The sequence below is a fragment of the Pholis gunnellus genome (genome assembly GCF_910591455.1).
Source record: "Pholis gunnellus genome assembly, chromosome: 19".
NCBI classification, from domain to species: domain Eukaryota; kingdom Metazoa; phylum Chordata; class Actinopteri; order Perciformes; family Pholidae; genus Pholis; species Pholis gunnellus.
In genome coordinates, this window is record NC_136546.1 from 17,731,991 (window position 1) to 17,753,391 (window position 21,401).

At 43.7% G+C, this 21,401-nt stretch overlaps 1 protein-coding gene across 1 annotated transcript in view; it reads left to right on the forward strand.

Moving 5' to 3' along the window:
* Nucleotides 1-20,983, forward strand: part of pak5 (p21 protein (Cdc42/Rac)-activated kinase 5) — a gene marked incomplete at its 5' end in the record, with an annotated part of 39,368 nt that extends 18,385 nt beyond the window's left edge. The window contains 9 exons of the mRNA XM_079180882.1: nt 7,839-8,678; nt 12,402-12,611; nt 12,753-12,894; nt 13,001-13,155; nt 14,313-14,446; nt 18,153-18,279; nt 18,768-18,893; nt 18,996-19,130; nt 19,313-20,983. Of these exons, the coding sequence (XP_079037008.1) occupies nt 7,839-8,678; nt 12,402-12,611; nt 12,753-12,894; nt 13,001-13,155; nt 14,313-14,446; nt 18,153-18,279; nt 18,768-18,893; nt 18,996-19,130; nt 19,313-19,468 (2,025 nt within the window). The 3' untranslated portion in view covers nt 19,469-20,983. The remainder of the gene's footprint in view (nt 1-7,838; nt 8,679-12,401; nt 12,612-12,752; nt 12,895-13,000; nt 13,156-14,312; nt 14,447-18,152; nt 18,280-18,767; nt 18,894-18,995; nt 19,131-19,312) is intronic.
* Nucleotides 20,984-21,401: the final 418 nt, after the last annotated feature.

Sequence of the window (21,401 nt, forward strand, 5' to 3'; positions counted from 1 at the left end):
TTGTAGTCCTTATTTTAAAAACCCTTGACTGGAGCCAGAACACCTAAACGTCAAGCTACTTTTAGCTTCTTTTATTTAAAGATTCTGTAGCGTCCAAGTGTAAACCTTAAGTTGACACGTGTTTGTGGTCGTATGCACACAGCTCACACCAACACCGCTCGTAGGTGAAAGCAAAAAAGGGGTTTTATTGATCCAATTTCCCTCCTACAAGTTGGCTACAACAAATTATTTTCTTCCTAAAAATGCTGTTTTTTTTATCTCGACACACTTTAATATTCCGCCGGTTAATCAACAACTCGTTCCACGGCATAATCCACACGACACGGTCGTAAAAACCGTGTATTTCTCACAATAACAACTGATAACAACATTTAAAGTAGAAACATTTCTGATTACATTTGTCTCTTACAGATTCTTTGACCTATAGGTTGAAGTTTAGGATAATTTCAGCATGTAATGACAGTGAATCCTCTTTACCTCCCTTATTATTTTAGTTTCTTATCCCTTTTACAAAGACACAGAAGCATTTTGCTGTAAGATAATCAGCTTTAGCAGATTGATTTTCAGGTCAGCTTTCATCACTGTGTGTCTTAAGATGGTATCCACCTATTCGTGTACAGCCTCTCCTCCTGTTGAGATGATGGTTATTAGCTACTGTAACTAACAGGCAGAAGGATGGCCTGAGGAAACAGGTCAGCTCACAGCCTATTAATCATGGAAACGCTCCAAAATACGCTCCTTGAATAATCCTGTTCGTGTTTGCGTGGACCTCATCCGTAGTTCGGCTAATAACATGTCAAGAAATTAGCCAAACTGCTCCGTGAAATCCTCCGCTCGGTGGTACAGGTGGGTCAACCCGTCAGCTTGCGTACTGATCTGAGGTCACATTCGAGTGCGTTTTGAGGTCAGGATTAGTCGTCGTAATTAATAACAGAGATGGGAGATATGTGCCTCAGGGAATCATATTACCAGAAGCTTCACTCTACTTTGTCCCTTAATCAGTGAAATTAACAGCCACATCGTTTTTCATTCACGGTTGTTTAATTCACAATGAGTGTGCCGGTTCAGATGTGAAACGCTGAGTCAGACCAGCAGAGAGCAGCAGAACACAAGACTTTACATGACTACACACAAAACATGGCTGTCGAGGGAAAACAACAGCTCATTGTGACATTTGGTTTACGCTGAAAAGTGTTGTTACTTTTGGTACAATTACATTTAAACCTGCGTCGGCTTCAAGATGATCCTTTCTTACAAGAAGTGATCACTGTTCTGATGAAATAACCTGGTTTTAATTGACACCCTAGAGATCTTAAAACTTGTTTAATTAAGGGCGGGTAATATTCAATATGTTCTTCTTACTGTCTGCCAGACAAGTCCAATCATCTGCTTGATGTCATCCGATCTGCTTAGAACACAGCACAGCTATATCTAAGGAATTCAGAGCATGTAGGCTGCTGTATTAACATCACTGCTTTATCTATTAGCATACAGTATCAGCATTGATTAGTTGTTTGGTGTATCATCACTTTAAACAGTTAATGCAATATGAAAAAACACACAATGAAAGCTTGTCTCTAAAGTAAATGAGTGTGTTTCGCCCTTAAAATGGATAAAGACTAACGTTACTTAGATAAAAGGAAAATGTTATTTACATTAAACATTATTAGGCATGCAATAACAACTGTAACCTATTTTTTCATTACAGAGAATAAAACGTATTGTATATTTACACTGGCTCTCCTACCAATGACAGCTTATCATGTGCTGGAACGTAACACAAACCCAGAGATGCTCACGAGTCATGTTTTCCAAGTCAAGTATCAAGTCACTGTTTGTGCTTCTTAAATGTGACTTGACTCTAAGTCCCAAGTCCAAATCGCTGCTGTCAACAAATCCCAACAAATGTTGACACTAAACAATACAAATAAGATATTGATACTACAAAGTGTATTATCTATTCTCCTGTGCAAAAGAGCTTAATTTAGGTTTCACATAATATTATTCAGTTACACCTCTGCACTGGTTTGCACATAAACATGGGCCCTGTTGTGTATTTAGATTCATGCTCACATACCTGTGTATCAATCCACAGCTGAAAATAGTCCCCAACAAATGAACCATTTACTCTTGCTTGAGTCATTTTGTTGTTGTTGTTTTTTTAGAATACAGTGCCCAGCTGTTTCAGGAAAGTAATGAGGCTTTTTCAATATTCATTTTTATATTACAAGATGTACTTTTAGTATCAACCACTAGGCTTGGATTATTTGTGAAATAAACAGTAATGGTGGATAGTGACATTAACATTTCAGTGAAGCGGCTGGTTTCTTTTACCACTTCTCTCCACCAGAGAGCGCTAGAACATAAGATAACACCTTTATCTTGCCGCTTACCTGAATCCTGTGAGTTTATCTGTTGAGATCAATGTTATGTTTGCTGTGAATTCATGCATCGTTGTTAAGAGGCCTCGTCTTACACGGTATCGCCTACATCAAAGAGGAGAGCTCACACAGAACAGTAACGATACACCTTTGCTGTTTCTTTTATCTCCGTGTGAATGATGGATGTTTCAGTTCAACACAAACAATATCTTCCCTCTTTGTTTATGCATCAGATGTGGTATAGTTGCTGATTAATCAGCAATGCAGGTCATGTTTGGTCCTCTGCGAGACGCTCGAAGGAGAGTCGTGAGTAGTCTCTTTGTCTGCCGTCTCAAGGGCTCTCCGATATTATCTTTCTCAGACGCAGTGAATAAGCTGCTGTTCACAAATTGGTCACCGATGCAAAATGATACTGCACTTCAGGAGCAGCGGTGGCGGCAGTAGTAGTAGAAGTGTGTGTGTGTGTGTGTGTGTGTGTGTGTGGGTGTGTGTGTGTGTGGACCCACGTGTGCTTGTCCTCTGCAGTGTGAGTCGTGACAGAGAGATTCACCGAGTGGACGTGGTGCCTGGGATCTTTACACATGAAGGGGAAATAGTGCAATGTGGATAAGAAGAAATATTTCTGTTGTACAATATTATATTATAGTAAAAAAAAACACATCATTTCTATGTGGTCGTGTTCTGGCAGAGCTGAGAGTTGAGAGTGGGCGTGTTGAGTAGGCGATGTTCTGCAGTGTGTGTGTGTGTGTGTGTGTGTGTGTGAGAGAGAGAGAGAGAGTGCGGGGGTGTGGTAGGTGATGAGCGTTCATGCCTGACTAAAGACTCACGACTGGGAGGAGTTACACATCTGCCTCTGTTGTCGTGCACGTGTGTATTTCTCAGTCATGGTGTGTACTGTATGTATGTGTGTGCGCGTGTGTGTGTGTGTGTGTGTGTGTGTGTGTGTGTGTGTGTGTGTGTGTGTGTGTGTGTGTGTGTGCTTAGATAATACAGGAGTAGGTTAGCAAATTCAGTGAAGGATAAAGAAGAGAATATTCACATGAAGCAAACATTAATGGGCTGAAGAAGGCAACGTTTCAACCAGGGCTGAAACGATTGGTTGATAAATCAATTAGTGGATCAGCAGAGAATCAATTGTTTTGATGATTAATTCATTATTTATCAGAAAATGAGAAAAGGCCAAACATATTATGAATTTAATACATTTGGGTTTTGGACTGTTGCTGGGACAAAAGGAGTAGTTTGAACCTCTTCAGCTAATTTCTGACATTAAATCAATTAATTGATAATAGAAAAGAATAATCAATAAATGAATGAATGGTGTAATGGTAAATATGTTGCAGCTTTAGTTCTGACCCTCTTCTTGAGACAAATAGATAATATTGACAATGGATAAAGTGCATGTTAGATGGTTGAGTAGCTTCGTACACCACCTCACCTCACGTCTTTCTGATGTTAGCTTGAAGGGCCTGTGTCCGACTATTTCTGTGACTTTTTCAAACTGATAAAATGACATTTATTATACACTCACTTCACGCTGTGATTGGTCAGCTGTGCGCGGAGGTGTGAAAGGAGTCAGGGTGCAACACTATGAATGTCATCCAGGAGGGACTGTCTCTCAAAATCCACGTTTTTGTACAATACCACATCTCCTTCCTTTATGACAGAAGGCGTTTCACTTTGCCTACGAACTATGAACGACACAAACTAGTTCTGAACGAGGACAACCCATAATGGAAGGTTTCTGTTTAAAACAGTGTGGAGAAGTTGTTTAATTCGTAGCAGATTCCTGACAAAAAAAAGCAATTTCAGCACCAAAATCAAACGAAACAGCAGTGCAGAGGAGCCATGCAGCAGAAGAGCAGCGACGCTCCTCCTCCTCCTCCTCCTCCTCCTCCTCCTCCTCTGGCCCCTCAGCTGTCCCGGGACCCCGCTGGCCAGTGAAGCGAAGCCTCCAAACCAGGGTTCTAGCTAGGAGTCACGGGAAGGGCAAGCTCATTAATTATCTCTCCCTCTCTTCCTCCCTCCATCCTCCCATCACACCCTCCCTTCATTACCAGCAAGGTTAATCCCCCCTTATCTCCCAATGAGGCTCATTTTTCATGGCTCCCTTTCTACGACACTTCCTCCCTCCCTTCCCTCGTCACCCCTTCTCCGTCCGTTTCCACCCATGACTCCTCTTTCTTCTCTTCTACTTTTCTGTTGCTAGTTTTGCATCATCCCACCCAGTTTGTTTTCTTTTGGTCACTCCTCCTACACTTACTTTCTATTTCCTTTGCTCTTCTCCAATTTGTCATCTTCCCATTTTCCTCTCCTCCTCTCCTCTCCTCTCCTCTCCTCTCCTCCCCTCCCTTCTCCCCCTCTCCCTCCTGTGCTTACCTTGAACAGGCCGTGGTGAGTGGAGAGAGTAGATCTATTACAGCTTATCACTAAAGGACAGGCCAACGCTGCACGCCGGTGAAATATGGCTGCTGTCACAGCCGCCGCCGAGCACGACCCGTGCACACAGAGCTCGCGGAGCTGTAAGGACATGAGGGGAGAGGAGGGGGAGTGGAGGAAGGGGGGAGGTGGTGGGTAGGAGCCGGTATCAGGCCCCTAATTCAAATTAATGGAAAGATTTTCAGGCTTGATGCCGACCGTTTGACAGTGATTTGGCACACAATTAACCTTGTCTCCCTCTCCCCTCTGCACTCCCGTCACCTCCTCGGTTTCATTCGCCGCCTTGTTTTCTCCGACTCTCTCTTTCCCCCCTGTACCTGTCACGCTCCTTGACACAGTCTTATTGATTATGAACCAAATGGAGACGATGATGTTTTATTAGATAACTGACACTCCCTACTGTTGTGTGCCAATTGAATTAGCTCTGAATCACCGAAATCCACGTAGCGTAACACGATGTGCCTCATTTTAGGTTTTCCACACAAAGCATGCCGCTTGCGAATTCACGGCACAGTTCAGAGGAAGTGTGAAGGCAATGACAAAACCAGTGGCAATGATGAGTTCTAGCGGTTTTATGTGCGGCGGTTAACAACATTAACGTTACACGAACACTATGTTTTAAGGAGAATGCAGCTGAACAACCTGAAGAGGAGAGTGTATGTCTTTTTTTTAATGTCCAAGCTCGCTCTGTGCTCTGCAACATCTGTCCAAGGCATGATAGATTTCCCCTCGCCGACTACTTTAAAAGACCATCCGTCCTGCAGCCTCCGCCTCTCAGCTAGACTTTACTCGCCCGCTTTTTATTGGCCATTCCACCTTGGGTTCCAGGTCACGGCACCAAACAGCCTATGGCGCTCAAACAGAGGAGAGCACACTGGAGTGTTTAAGAGGGAGAGGGGAGGCGAACCAATTAACAAAATAGAAAAGGACGAGAAGATGTGTGAAAGAAACAGCCTAAATATGAACAAGGCTTGAGCACAGGTGTTATTTTAGTCTGAGACAACTATCATTCAGAAAGAGAAAGAAAAAGACTTCTTTAAATAACTGTGGTAGCCCGGTTGAGCCACCATCTCAAAGATGAATGAGATGAGAGGAAGTTTTGCGGTGACAGTTTGCAGGTAGCTAAGTGAAGGCGTCTACATGTATCCATTATGTCAGAGAGTTGATGGTTATCGCGGCTTCTGTGAGACTCGACCTCAGCACGTGTGACATGGACGAACTACAGCGGAGACGAGCATGACAGTTATGTGACGGACAGCGAGGCACGAGTCGCTGTCAAAGGGCGTCAAAGAACTTGCTGATGCGACGTTTGTTGGGGTGTAAGGGTGAGGATCAGCAAACACCTTCAGAGGTAGAAGAGGCTAACAAGTATACATTTGAGTAATACCATGGGTTTAGTATCGTCAGCCTTCTCAAAATTACCATCAGGGGTTCATCTCTAAAAGAAAGAATCACGTGAGTTGTGGTTAGTTTAAGTCATCACATGGCTCATGTGCTATCCCACTGTATCCAAAGCGCCTCACATTGTGATGACTGTGCAGGACATCTCTAGCAGTGAGGATTAAACAGCTGTCGCTGTGGAACAGTCATGCTGCGTTACAGTTAGCTAATTTAGCTACTTGAATTCTGTTCAGCTTTATTGTACCCCATGGTCGCTACAGCTTTAACAAACCCGCTCATTTCATGGTAATCTAGGGAACTAGATTTTGAGCCGGTCTCTACAGGCTTGTGAAAAGCCACATGAGTTAGCATTGACAGGTGGGTGGGTAACTTTTGTGGATAGGGAGCTGAAAACTGACTGAGACTATAAAAACATCAAGGTGCAAATACACTAAAAGTATGATGGGCACTTTCATAGAGGTGCACCAAGGATGTTAATCCAGAGCGGAAGGTAGTGGTTTGAAAGCACACGGGGATTTTTAAAACAACTGAGATTGTGGAAAGTCCAAAATGTGTGTTGACTTGATGGATTTGGTACTTGATGTTCTGTTAGAGGCTGTAATGCTAGGACAACATCACAGAACACACAGTCAGATATACAAAAAATAAAACTTTGCAGCTCTCGGATTGATTATGTAAGAGTTTAAAATTCATACAATAATCCCTGCAGCTCAGCGTCGCAGTCACACAACATGTTTCCATTGTTCTAGTGCAGCGTCTCCTCTAATGTCCGAGTAGAGAGACAGGTGTGTCGCCCCTGATTTTCACTGTATACGGAGGTGGTGATCCTCACTGTCAACACCACAAAAACACAGCATTATGTGCACGCACAACAACATGCATGCGCACAGAGTGTAGTTCAGCGAGTCACGCTGTAGCACCAGTTCCCCCGTGACTCACGACACATCCGTGTAAAGGGCTTAACACAAGGTAGGAGGGGATAAGCAGCATGTTTAAGCTGCCTTTGCTTTGAAGCAGATGTGAGTGTGTGTGCGTGTGTGTGTGTGTGTGTGTGTGTTCAGTTTGTGTGTGCATAGCGCATGCTGGTGTGTTCATGCACCTCACGAGCGCCAAACCAAACGTCACGACTATTAATGTATCCTGATCAGCTCACTGAAAATGAAGCTAATCTGTTGCGAGGGAAAGGGGGCAGGAATCAGCTCCTGCAGTCCACCACTGGTTTCATTTTAGCATCTGAGGTATCCCGCTCATTTATCCCCATGCATTTATGTAGCTGCATCCCAACTCGCAACAACTCGTTGTGTAGACTGATGCCTGCCGTTCTTTTCGATGACAAATTCCAGCGTTCGTTTTATTGCAAGTGATGATTGATTTCATACTTGTCACGAAGCCCTGATACAGGTGAATTGAAATTCCAGCCTGAAATTTGGCGTGTTTTTAGTTGATTGAAGTTGATTAAACAGGAATTTCAATTCATCTCATTCAGTTTTCAGCCAGGAATGATTTAAACTGAAATTGAATGCACTGCAACCCAACGTATCAGGGCTACCTCCATCAGACCCTCATGCAGCAGACTCTCTTTTATGTTAAGTGTAAATGTGTTTGTTCTTCTCGTAGACCATTGTGCGAGGGAACCGGCCACCCAAAGACGCTTCCATCAACGGCCTCCTGGAGGATTTTGACAACATCTCGGTAACGCGCTCTAACTCCCTACGTAAAGAGAGCCCACCGGGCCCCCACCAGGCTGGAAGCAGCTCCAAACCCTCCGGCAGCGGTCACCCCAACGCCCCGGAGGAGAATGGATTCAACCATTACTATTCCCGCTATTCCTGTGACCTAGACACCTCCAGCAGGGACTTTTCTCTCGATCCCAGCAAGCCAAGCTTCTCTATAGACGGGGACTGGGCAGTTGGGAGGCACTATCGATTCACCAAGCAGAATGGTCACTCGTACCCCATTCGCAGCCCTTTCTACCCGGACGCCATGCCCCAAAAATCAGACTATGGCAAGCTTCCCCCGGACTACCACACCTACTTGGAGAGCAAAGGGCGCTCAGCCGATGAAGTGGCCTCCACGGTGGGGAGTGGTGTGGGCTCCAGCGGCTACTATCGGGCGTCCGTAGGTGGCTCGTCCAGCCAGGATTACCGGGACACCTCAGTGGGCACGCCGTCTCGTGCCTCGCTACACAGCGAGCAGATCAACTACCCAGACAGTGAGTGGAGCTACGGCGGCCTGCGGGACGAATACGAAAAGCGACCCAAGAGTTCCTACGTGACGCAGACCAGCCCCACGCCGGCTATAAGGCAGCGGTCTCGCTCAGGCTCTGGGCTGCAGGAGCCAAATGTCCCTTATGCGGCCAGCGGGGCTTTCAAGAACCCCCCACAGGCCCACCCGTACAGCTCCTACACCTACCCTCGCCTCTCGGAGAGTCTCGGTAACTCACAGACCTTGACCAAGGTAACTGCACCAAAACACAAAGATTCCTTATAAAAAACATGAAAACAGTTGTGACAGGGATTTTGACAGTGTTTACTCTAAACTGCAGAGCATGTTGTATAAATGGCTACAGCGGGCTGAACAGGAAACGTGTTTCAACACAGCAGCACACCCCTGACAAGCCTGTAGAAACATTTCAGAGAAAATTACACAGATGTGTCCCCACGTTTAATCCCACCTCCCATGCACCTGCAGTCGCTTTCAAATATTCTGTCCTTTTCTTCTTTCTCTCTGTGTTTCTAGTTCTCTCTCATTCTCGCTCTATACATTTTTGCCTGGCCTTCTTGCCAGATAGATGGTGTCAGCTATTAATCTACTCTTCCCTGAAGGAGGCTTGGCGCAGCCACTCACAGAATGAACCCTCGATATTGGCCACTGTCTCTGCACACAGATCAATTAATGCTCTTGCTGACCATCGACCAGAAAGCTCTTAATTACAGAAGAGCAACAGACTAGACAAAGAGAGGCACAAATGAATGTTAAGAACAAAGAAAGAAGTGAGAGCCAGTGACATGGCAGGAAGAAAATATGAATACCAAAACCAGAGAAAGTCAAAGCAGGAAAAAACATGCAATAATCTGCCATATTTTGATAGTAATTCTGTGGTTTTATTGTGATCCAATTGTATAAAAGCTAAATGTACAAAAACAACAAAGAAAAAGTGCAAAGAATAAATAGAACATGAAGCAAAAAAGTACACTTTTAGCATTCATTTACAAGAGAATATGGATTTAGCTAGTTTAACTATCTCAAGCATGATGTTCCTGAGGTGTCATGAGCAAACAATAGTATTTCTGTAATAACAAAGAGGCTTAAATTAGAGTCACATGTCTTTCCTTTTAGGTCAGATCAAATTTGTTAGAGAAGTTGTATCATCACAGCTGTGTGTCATCTGCATAGAAGTTATATAGCATGTTTGCCAAGAGGCTACTTACAGTGTTATGGGTGTCGAGAATAAAACCAGACACAGAAATGAATCTTAACCAGTTCCGTACGTCATCGTATCGTTGTTGCTCCTCACCAAAGATTACCGCAGATTACCACCTCAAGATGATAAAAGCATACATTTTGAAGTAAGATTGTACTCAGCAGATTGCCAGCAACATATTGTTGAAGGGGAAAAAATTACAGTTAATATAAACGTACAGATTTGACGTGCTATTTATGTCATTTTTCATAGCATAAAGCTTCCCATCGGGTATGAAACAACTGCACTGTAAGTATGTTGGCTTTGGGAGAGCGTGATGCAAGCTGTGATGTGCTCCAGTGGAGCGGTGGGAGAGACTGAGATGCCCAAGAGATTGTTCTCCGACATCAGCAAACAAACCTTCCGTGCATTAGTGGCTGTGTAATGTAACCATATGTTTCCAATTTACTCGTGGCGGTTCTTTCGTAGCAGTGTTATTAAACAGAACTGCATTTGCTAGGGTAGAGGATAGTAGGGGGTAAAGGTGCTGCAATGCAACAGCGGGGGGGAAGTCACAGAAACAGTGGTCATTCTATGAGGCGCTCTTCATATCATTTCTTTATATATATTCTTTAAATCATTCCCCAGAGCTTTCAGTGCCCCATTAGGCCCATTAGAGGGGTGTGTGTACCGCTATCACAGCTTCTCCAGCATCCCCTGCTTCACGTGCAGCAAGACCAGGAGCTGAGAGGAAAACTGGGTTTGCTGATGTAGATCCCAGGGTGCCTTGATGAAAAACCATTTAACCTGCATGCTTCAGTAAATAGCCACTCAGAAAAAAAAAAAAAAATACTGCCACGGAGAATGCAAGAGTAGCAGGATTGGAAGTGATGCAGGAGAAGGTCATTTTTCTTACATATGGTTTATTATTTCCACTTTTGGAGTCGAGGCACATTTGCTTCGCTGAAAACAGAACGTGTGTCGGGAATGCAAAGATTTTAACGGGATGCAGCTTGTATTTTGATCCGAAAAGATATGAATTCCATTTGACTATATTAAGTGTATTGTTAGTATTTGGTTTGATGTTCTATGTAGTTATTTTCGTCAAATCTTAAATCAAATTAAATATAGGCCATAGTGACGAGTGGGCTGAGGAATCAATGCATCCTAATTTGCCTTGTGATATTTGGAGATTTCGCAGCAGTGGTATGAAAAAAAAGAAGAAACAAGGAGTCATCTGGCAGCTTAAGAATCACTATTCTTCTCGGCTCATGGACCTTGTAACAAACCCACCCGTCTCTCTCCGCTCTCATTCTCTACCTTTTCTTCTCTTTCCCTCATTCAGCCCACTCACACCACTGAAGTAAATCCTTCTTTTTCCCTGCTGTTGTTGGGAGCCAGTGGGGATGTAACAGTAGACAGCACAGTGACTTGGCCACACACAGACACACACACACACACACACACACACACACACACACACACACTTCCTCACTATTTCCTCTCTTTCTCTCTCTCTGTGTTTTGTGGCGAGTGTGAGCTCAGTGCCGCAGCTCTCGGTGACAAATTGATGTTGCGGCACTTTCCCTTTCTGCAGCCTTAGCATAAAACTGGCCGAACGATGTTCCACCGCGGAATTCAATTTCACAGTTGAGTTAGGTTGTTGATTACCCTGCCAAACTCAGATTAATGCGCGTTTAACCAACATGGATCAGGAGACCCCTGGCTGACAGCCAGCCAGCGGTGCCGTCCAACGGTAGAGGGGGGGGGGACGGGGGGGGAGGACAGGGCCGTCCTAGCAGCACCCCCACCTGCCTGAGAGTGATTGATTAAAAGAGTTCACACCATGTAATTATACACCATCCCAACATATCAGGGCTCCTCCTCCTGCCCTGTGTGTGTGTGTGTGTGTGTGTGTGTGTGTGTGTGTGTGTGTGTGTGTGTGTGTGTGTTTGTGTGTGTGCGTGTGATAGGCACAGAGAGAGAAACAAATCAAAGGAAAGAGAAATAGGGGGAGTATTTTCATTATGAGTGGAAAAGATATTGGAAAGGACTATTGATATTTAGCTATTACACTGTCATCTTCTTTGTATTTGGAAGATAAATTGAATCAAAATAACATTATCTCTTTATACGCTTGCTGCAGTCCATTCAGTGCTCTGCTCGTGTTAACGTGACTGATTGTCATAGACTGTAAATATACCAGCATGCATGCATCGATTTCTTTACATTACTTTCCTCTGGCCAGCCATATCACTCTACGTTAGACATGCCAATAAGGATACCACCAGCATTTTACAACTAGTACTGAATTATGAAATTACTTCTGGTGTGGTCATTTGTAGTCAAAGGTGTGTGTGTGTGTGTGAATGTATTTTATGTGTCAGGCTGAAAGGAGACTCAGGTGTTTCTAGGATCTTAAGGAAGAAGTAGGTGTGTCCCACATCCGGATGCTCCCTGGGCTCCTGGTTGATGAATGGAGAAGTTGAGGAGCATCATAGGGTGGTAATGATAAAGTATGGTCCCTGTCCTGTGGGCTAAATGTCCTCTGTTAGGCCTGTCAAGGGCTAATGTACCTGCAGACGTCCCTGGAAGTAAAGCATGGCATTTCACTGCAGACATGCATTTACATTGATGCATCCAACACAGTAACATCTTCCAGTGATTTACGCTGCGGCAATGCTTACAGTACACGCGCAGTTTCAGAGCCTGTGTAGCTGGACAGTGTTTTTTCTTTACGCTTTGAAGTAACCTTGACCGTGTTCTGTCTTCTCCAGGGTGACTACGAGCGTCCTGCGCGGGACGGCAGTCCCCAGGTCACGGGGGGTGACACCTACCCCCGAGGGCCTTTCAAGCAGCCTCAGAGCCACATCAAGCCGCCGGGCTACCCTCCAGCACACCTGCCCTACCCTCCTGTCTTTCACCATTACAAACCTTCACCCTACCATCACCCCCCCTCCCAGCCCAGCCCACCGTACACCCCTCAGGTACAGTGTGTTCCCCGTATTTTGCACACAAATTTGGGGTTTTTGGGTCAGCTCTAAAGTCCCTTTAAAAATAGATTTATGTAGGAAAATATCAATATCTCTCTGATTCTCTGTCACTCTGTGTGTGTGTTTTAAACACAGGGGGCCTACTCACAGCCTTCATCACCCTACATCCCCCCGGGGGCCTACCCGCCTCCTTCCTGGGGGTCCAGCTCGGACACTCAACCCTCCAGAGTCTCCCATGAGCAATTCAGAGCTGCACTCCAACTGGTGGTCAACCCAGGTGGGAAATGGACAAATATATAAGTGACACCGCTTCGGCTGACATAAACTGCTTTTATTATTCTGTCGCGACATCGAAGTTGAGCCACTTTTGTGTTCGCCTACAGGCGACCCTCGGGAATACCTGGACAGCTTTATCAAAATCGGCGAGGGCTCCACGGGCATCGTGTGCATCGCCAGCGAGAAACACAGCGGCAAGCAGGTGGCTGTGAAGAAGATGGACCTCAGGAAACAGCAGAGGAGAGAGCTACTCTTTAATGAGGTGCGAAAGACTAATAATCCTGGATTATTAGTTCATACAACGCATTCCCTGTAGGTCTGGTTTTGTGTGTTACCCGTGTGAGAATTAGTAGAGTTTTTATTCATTTGGAGGCTTGATGTTGGATGTTAAACTGCTGCCGTAGGTCAGCTTGACCCACACAGAGCTTGACGCCCACTCGCCACACGTGAGATCAGAGCAAACGTTCGTCAGATTGCTGCGAGCTCAAACAAGGAGCAGCAGCAGAGATGAAACTGCTTTAAATAGCATCATTAAACATTAGCTTGTTTTCTGCAAAAATAGATATAAATATATCTCACCACCACACTGGTGCAAAACAGCAGCTTGCCTACGAATAAAGAAAACACAAGTTCACTTTGCTTCTATTTCCCTGACACATTTCCATGGCAATCAAACCACGAGCACATTTTTACATGTGTAATTGCGTTCGTCTGCAAAAAAAAGGAAGTCGCACTGAAAAACCCCCATGAAAGGAAATTATTCACAGCTGTCTCTGTTCACGGTATGCAAACTATTGAGAAATGAGCTCCATGTCATTTGCACTTCAAAATATTAAATAAATTGAAATAAATTGTATTTGCAGACAAACTTCATGATTGCTTGTTCAGCGGAGAAAATATGAATTGAATGAAGGGCAGACCTTGGATTTCATTTATCAAGCAATATTGCACTGACCCTATTTTGGGTCTGAGTGTGTGTGTGTGTGTGTGTGTGTGTGTGTGTAGGAGAGAGAGAAGGAAAGCATGCATGCATGCATGTGTTCAGTTGGGAGCTAATTTGCTTTGTGTAATCTTATTCATTTCTGAATGTAATCCTTTTATAGTTAAGCCGCCAGAACATGTTCACATTAGAAAAAGGAAAGTTAAATGAACAGATAATTAAAAATGACATGACTAAATTGAATACATTATTGAAATAGTATATGATTTATTTGTAACATATTTATTGCATTCATGACATGAATCCATATATTTGATTTAGTGTATCAAAACAAACAGTTTTGAATTCAGCAATTATAATTATTATCGTGATTGCTCTTATTATTGCTGTTTTATTGTTAATAATAATATTTACAATAACAATGTTACATGAAGATATACAGAATAAGGTCATTTCCTGTCTGTGTCTGTGTGTTTTAGGTGGTGATCATGAGGGACTACCATCACGAGAACGTGGTCGACATGTACAACAGCTACCTGGTGGGAGACGAGCTGTGGGTTGTCATGGAGTTCCTCGAGGGCGGGGCTCTCACTGACATCGTGACTCACACCAGGTAACTGGAATATCGAATATCAGCAGTGTGACAATACCACCAAGACCCTCCATACTTTGAATGCAACTATTAAGATCCTTTAAATCATTTCTGAAATGAATTAATCAGTAAAGGGATGCCAGAGTAAAAGCGTTGAAAGGGTGTGACGAGTAAACAACATGAACATGCTTTTTGTATCAAAACTATTGATTCCAGCAGCGATGCAACAGATGCAACCTTTTTAACAAAAGGTTTGAATATAATCCAGCAGGTAGAGGACAAAAAAAAACAGGATTGAATTGACCCAGAGCAGCGTCTGACACTCTGTCTGAGCTAAAGTGATGTAAAATCTAAACTACTGTGAGCTATTTTGTTCAGTTTCCTTTTAGCGAAATGCTCCGAGTGAATTTGAGTTCCCTCTGGTAAAGATTACTATAATGTACGTTTGAATATGAAGTTACAGGCCAGGAAACAGAACCCCTGAAGCTCAAAAACTACAATGTGAAAAGTGTTTTTTTTTATTTTTCACGTAGGAAACTACACTTTATTTTTTGTGTGGATGACTCAAACGTTATCAAACGTGTTAATTCGTTAGAGGTACTGGTGGAAAACCTTTTTGTTACTTTTGGACGGAGCCATGCTAGCTGTTTTCACCGTTTCCAATCTTTGTGCTAAGCTAAGCTAACTGTCTGCTGACTGTAACAGACGGACATGAGAGTCAATCTACAGCTGTGTTTTAGACTGTATTCAGGTGTAAAATACATAGAACCTGATTTGATAAAATTCTGCTGCCAAGTAATAAGGCCGCGGCTTTATGTGTGTCGCGTGTGTTGGTGTTCAGTGACTTGAGTGTGTGTTTAATAACTGCGACACACAGAGGAAGCCACCATATGGGGGGGAGGCTCGCGTCATTCTGAATGACCGAATGATGTTCTGGTGATGGTGGTGGCATCAAATGGATGAACTGGTAACCAGCAAAGTAAAGCTGCGTTGTTATAAAATCACAAGGTCATTTAATTCGCTCCGCACATCACAAAGATTGGAGGATTTCACAAGACAACACAGGAGAGGCCAGCAGACTGCGGTCCAGTCGTGCGTTTGATAGTTTTCGGATTATTGTTCTCCAACTTTTCCTAATTGTCTCTCTGATGTTGAGTCGTGTTTCTGAGCCGCCGCCTCATTGTTTTAAGCTTACTTTGTGCTTGGTGTTTAATTACAGTCATTTGCGTGGAGTGTCAGCATTAGCGCTGCGCGGTGTCGGGTGCTAATAACACGCTTTGGTGAGGCTGAGCACCGCCGCTGCCGCGACGTATTCTGAACGGTCTCCCACACAGATGTTTGTCTGTTTGTGTGTTCTGTGTGTGTGTGTGTGTGTGTGTGTGTGTGTGGGTGTGTGTTTCAGAGAGTTTCAGTTCACACATGAGCACTTTTAGAAGTACTAATGAAAATCTCAGTAAAGAGGACATTATTGGGCACACATGTTCTCTTTTAATCGCCCCTTTTTCTCTTCTTCAGTTTGTTTAATTTTAAGTGGAAGTAAATGTGTTCCTTTTTATGTTTTCAATAAGACGCACATTTCAACATCAGGACAAAGACTAAGAAGGAAAGAGGAAACAACATGTTTGTTAAATTGATCTTAGTAGCTAAAACATCCTTATTGTTAGATTTAGTTTCCTCAGCAACCACACAAACTGCCCACTTGATTTATTTATCAGGCATTTTACGACGCCATGGTAACAACATAAGGAATATGGGAGTGTGTTTTTTTACTTTATAATTTCAGCCATATTTGTCCAGGTGACGGCTTTGTGCTATTTCTGTTAAGCCTTTTGTTGTGGAAATAAATGCTGCCTGCCTCGCGTCGTGCAAGCCTCATCAGCATGAACACACACACACACACACATACATCTAACACACACACACACACACACACACACACACATGCACGTTAGCAGTGGTAGAATGGGCATCCGTCTTCTTGAACTATTGCAATCGCGTTTAGATTTCAATTATACTGAAGAGTTTGTTAATGAGCTGCACTTCACAGGGATTTTAACCAAAATAAGTGCAAAAGCAAATGTGTGTGTGTGTGTGTGTGTGTGTGTGTGTGTGTGTGTGTGTGTGTGTGTGTGTAATTCTCCTCCCAATGACAACCTTTTCAGGCTCATTAAATGTTTTTCACTTTGTGTTTGAAACAATTTTCTATATCAGCGATCCTGTTTAGTGTGTGTGTGTGTTAACTTCTGTGTGTGTGTGTGTGTGTGTGTGTGTGTGTACGTGAGGGGTGGAGGGGGTGGGGTAAGACGGTGCAGTAAGAGGTGGATTGTTTTTGCATACACGTCTCCATCCCGTTCACTTTGAGTTAGCCAGTTGTTTTTCCATCAGCAGAAGGCTCATTTATCTCTTGTGATTGTAAATGCATACATGTGTGACTATAAAACCTGCTGCGATCTGCAGTGTGTACGTGTGTTTCTATATGTGTGTGTGTGTGTGTGTGTGTGTGTGTGTGTGTGTGTCTGTGTGTGTGGCCTGGGGGTTGTTTCTCATAATGCAAGTTTATAAGTGACTCCTCCAACAATGGGGTGTTTTAAACTGAGCAATGAAATATAAAAGAGAGGTGTGTGTGTGTGTGTGTGTTGAGCGAGTTAACGATGTGTATATATATGTATATATGTATACTGTGCGTGTACTCTATATGCATATGAGCATGTACACGCACTACATATTTATATGTTTCCTATGCTCGCCAATGAGCATTTCTCTATTTCTGTACATGTATGTGACGGCAGCTCAGAGCGCACACACTCAAACACACGACCCGGCCAGCTGGGTCTGGATGTTAATGTTCAGTGGAGCTGGGAGTTTCTGTGTGAGCTCAGTCAGACGCACTGCATCGCCCTGTCTGTCCATATGGGACCCCCCCCCCCCCCCCCCCCCCCCCCGCCCGCCTGTACATCACAGCTCCAGTCGCTGCCGGCTACAGGGGAGCATTTCTGCTCCATCTTAGTTGAGTTGAACTGTAATCTCTTTAATATTACAGCAAAATCTGGAACAGTGATATTTCTACCACCAAAGAAAAGTGTAAAGCTAAATTATATCTTCTTTAGGAATTGGCTGTATGGTCCTTTTGTTGTGTGACGTGTAGATTTATAAATACAAATTGATTCAATACAATTGAATTAAGACACTCAACTTTTCTTTTTTCCTTAAAAAAAAAAAAAATCTGATCTTCCTCACTCACAAACCACTTATCTTACTTTTACCCTTCCCACAATGCACCACAAAAAAAGACAGCACAGGAAAATTACATAACAACACATGGATTAAAACAATAAAACTACAAAAAGAAACTTGATGCTGTAAGTAGCTATCAAATAAATATAATTTGATGAATAAGTGATTAGAAAACTAGTGATTAGAAAACTAGTTTGTTTTTACTTGTTCTTACTCTATCTATCCTCACCTCAGCCCAAATAAAAACTGCAGTATCGTTCCTCTTTTATGACTCCCCCTCTGTTTTTGTACAGTCCTTAAACGCCTCTCACATTTACAGGTTGTCGGGGTTTACAACGCCTGAAAAACACAGAAAGTTATAAAGCATCCGCTCTGATTCATCCAGTTATTTTGTGTATTTCTGTCCAGATTCAATGTTTCATATTGCAAGGCAGTCTAAACTGAAAGTCTAAACTCGTTGCTGACGCGTATTTATGTGCGTTTCTCCTCGCAGGATGAACGAGGAGCAGATCGCCACGGTGTGTTTGTCGGTGCTGAGGGCTCTGTCCTACCTGCACACGCAGGGCGTCATCCACCGCGACATCAAGAGCGACTCCATTCTCCTGACCAGTGACGGCAGGGTAAGTGCACACGAAGATAGATATATTATTCATTCACACTCCTCCCATTGGGATGTTATTAAACCCGGATATCCCTGTTACATCAGGTATTAATAACCAATGTTACTCCCTTGTTCCTGTCACTGAGGATTTCGGTCTAACACACACACACACACACAGACTCTCACTGACCTTCTCCATGGGTGCCACTTGTCAACAGCCAGTGCCAGAAACTCATCATCATCAATTACCACTCATGCCCCAGTAATTAAATCCCGCCTAATGCCTCCTAACGAGCTGATAAGACGTGATTAATTGAAGGCTAATTAACAGCTAATACAGGAGATTAGTGTCTTCTATGAAAGCGATTCCTCACAATGGGTCAGTGCACTTCTTGACATCAGGCACAGAGGTTCTGCACTAATGCAATCTGTACTGTACGTCCACACACCTGCACGGTAGAGAGTGGAACCTGAAGGCGGCGCGTTGTTTGCTCGTGTATTTTGCAGATCAAGCTATCAGACTTCGGCTTTTGTGCCCAAGTTTCCAAAGAGGTGCCCAAGAGGAAGTCGCTCGTGGGCACGCCCTACTGGATGGCACCGGAGGTCATCTCTAGACTACCTTATGGGACCGAGGTGAGGACCACACACACACACACACACACACACGCACATAGATTAACAGTGAGAGACTTCACGGCGTACTGTATGATTGCGTACTGTTTTTCGTGTATCCAGGTGGATATCTGGTCTTTAGGCATCATGGTGATCGAGATGGTGGACGGAGAGCCGCCCTACTTCAACGAACCCCCTCTGCAGGCCATGAGGAGGATACGAGACAACCTGCCCCCTCGGCTAAAAGAGTCGCACAAGGTACAAAAAAATATGACTTTTCTAATTTAGTTTACTTCTTTTACATTTATATTTGTTTGCATAATATACATTTAGCTCAAATGTGGTCTAAACATCAACAGATTTGTCTGGAAAAGTATGTAATTAGTGAAAATGTGTGGGAACCCTGGGACTAGAATGAAAGCGTTTCATTACGTCCTCAGGTGTCCTCGGTGCTGCGGTCCTTCCTGGACCTGATGCTGGTGAGGGAGCCCTCGCAGAGAGCCACTGCCCAGGAACTCCTCCAGCACCCCTTCCTCAAGCTGTCTGGACCCCCGTCCTGCATCGTGCCCCTCATGAGACACTATCGCCACCGCTGACCTGCTGGCCCCCGAAACCTGCCCTCCTCCACACAAAAAAAGAAAAACCCCCACACATACACACACACTACCAGGGTGGCACTGCCCTCACCCAGCCGAAACCAACCACCCCACCGCCCGGTGGAGCGCCACTAACACTCACACCTGTAACCGTGAAGTAGATTAGCTAGAGGAATATCTAAGAAATTACACTTTAAAAAAAAAAAGACACACGACAGAGAAAAGAATAAAATAAAAAAAAATCCATTTAGAAATGAACTTGAGTAGAGGAGTGCCAGAGGAACTCACTAGACGTCCAGTAGAAACGTGTGGGCTGGCTCGCCTCGTCTTCTCTCTTCCTAGACTGTGAGTCCTCTGCTCCACGTAGAGTTGTAGTAGCCATCGGCGATAGAGCTCCGGAGGGGTGTGGCGAGCTGCCGACGTGGTGGAGGGAACCTTGGGGTGCGGCGCTCTGCTCCAGACCAGAGCAGCGGAGGGCAGAGCAATCAGCTGCGTGCGGAAGAGGTGGTCTTTGACTGGTGCTGACTGTTTGGACGGCTGCTGGTCAAACAGAGACGAGCTCTCTTGTATCTCTCCTCTCACACACTAACAGTGAAAATGTATTTTAGAGAAACTTGTAAGTTTTTCTGTACAGTTTTGATAATTTGCAGTATTTTATCGTGTCGTAACCATTGTGATATGAGCAGTATTAAATAGAGTTTCTGCAGAGATCTTTCCTACTGTTTATAATCCAGTTTTTGCTTAAAGATATAAGAAATATCCCAAATAAACCCACCTAAACCTAACTGTTACTAAAAATACTAAATATATTTATTATCTTACATTTGTAGACAGAACTTCCATTAAATGTTGGGAAAAAAGGGTAATGTCAGAATTTTGTATGACGTTTTAAAGTATTTATTTATTTATTGGAATAGAAGGATTCTTTTTTTGGTAGTGCGGCCTTTTCTGTTTTTGTTTGTTTTGATTTTACATTTCTAAAACAGACAGTGCTATCAGTTGTTATATCATCCAAGCAATACCCCGATCCTATTTATGAAGCCCTGTATTTATGATACTGTATTTACACCATGCATTTAAATGTAGCAAAGAAGGAGTGGATTTGACTGGGGAGAAAAAGAAAAGAAAAGAAAAGATTTAATCGACGCAGACCTGTTTTCTTTTATATTAGGAGTCTCATCCTGTTTCTATAAATGCCAAGAGGCGCCCATCCAAGACGCCCGCCTCCCGCACAGATTTTAGGATGCCGATAAAAGGTCTCGTTTTCTACTCGCATCCTCACTGTCATCATCTCACTCCTTATCCTCACCTCAGTCAGACACACTACTCGCTATCACTGGAACTGTGCTGCCATTCTCATCTCTGGTCGGAACCGGGAGAACAGTGTAATCCTCCTCCCCGCATCGTTTTTTACCCATCATTCACTGTGATATGTAAATACGACTGTGCATACGTGTGTGTGTGTGTTTGTGTGTGTGTGTGTGTGTGTGTGTGTGTGTGTGTGTGTGTGTGTGTGTGTGTGTGTCTGTGTATGTCAAAGAGCAAAAGAGGTAGAGCGTGTTTATCTCTGTACAACATCTGAAAGTGTGTGTGCGTGTGCTGCTGGCTAATCCTTGACAATGTGTCAAGACTTGAATGAGTAACACTTATCTGTGGTGTTGGCTTGTACAGTGATATTGCATGTTTGTTTTCAGTGAAGCTGGTTTCAATTAAAAAACGCCCATAAAAACATTGAGATGTGTTGCATGGATTTTTCCTTCATCACCCTCTAGTCTCCTCTTCTTCTCCTCTCTCTCTCTCCCTCTCTCTCTCCCTCTCTCTCTACCTTTTTTTTTAACAGCACACTGTCAGATTATTCAAGGGAGTCCCTTTCAGCCATCAACAGTTTTATTTTCTCTTTGTTGTTTGGGTCTTCCATATTCTCTAAATTCAA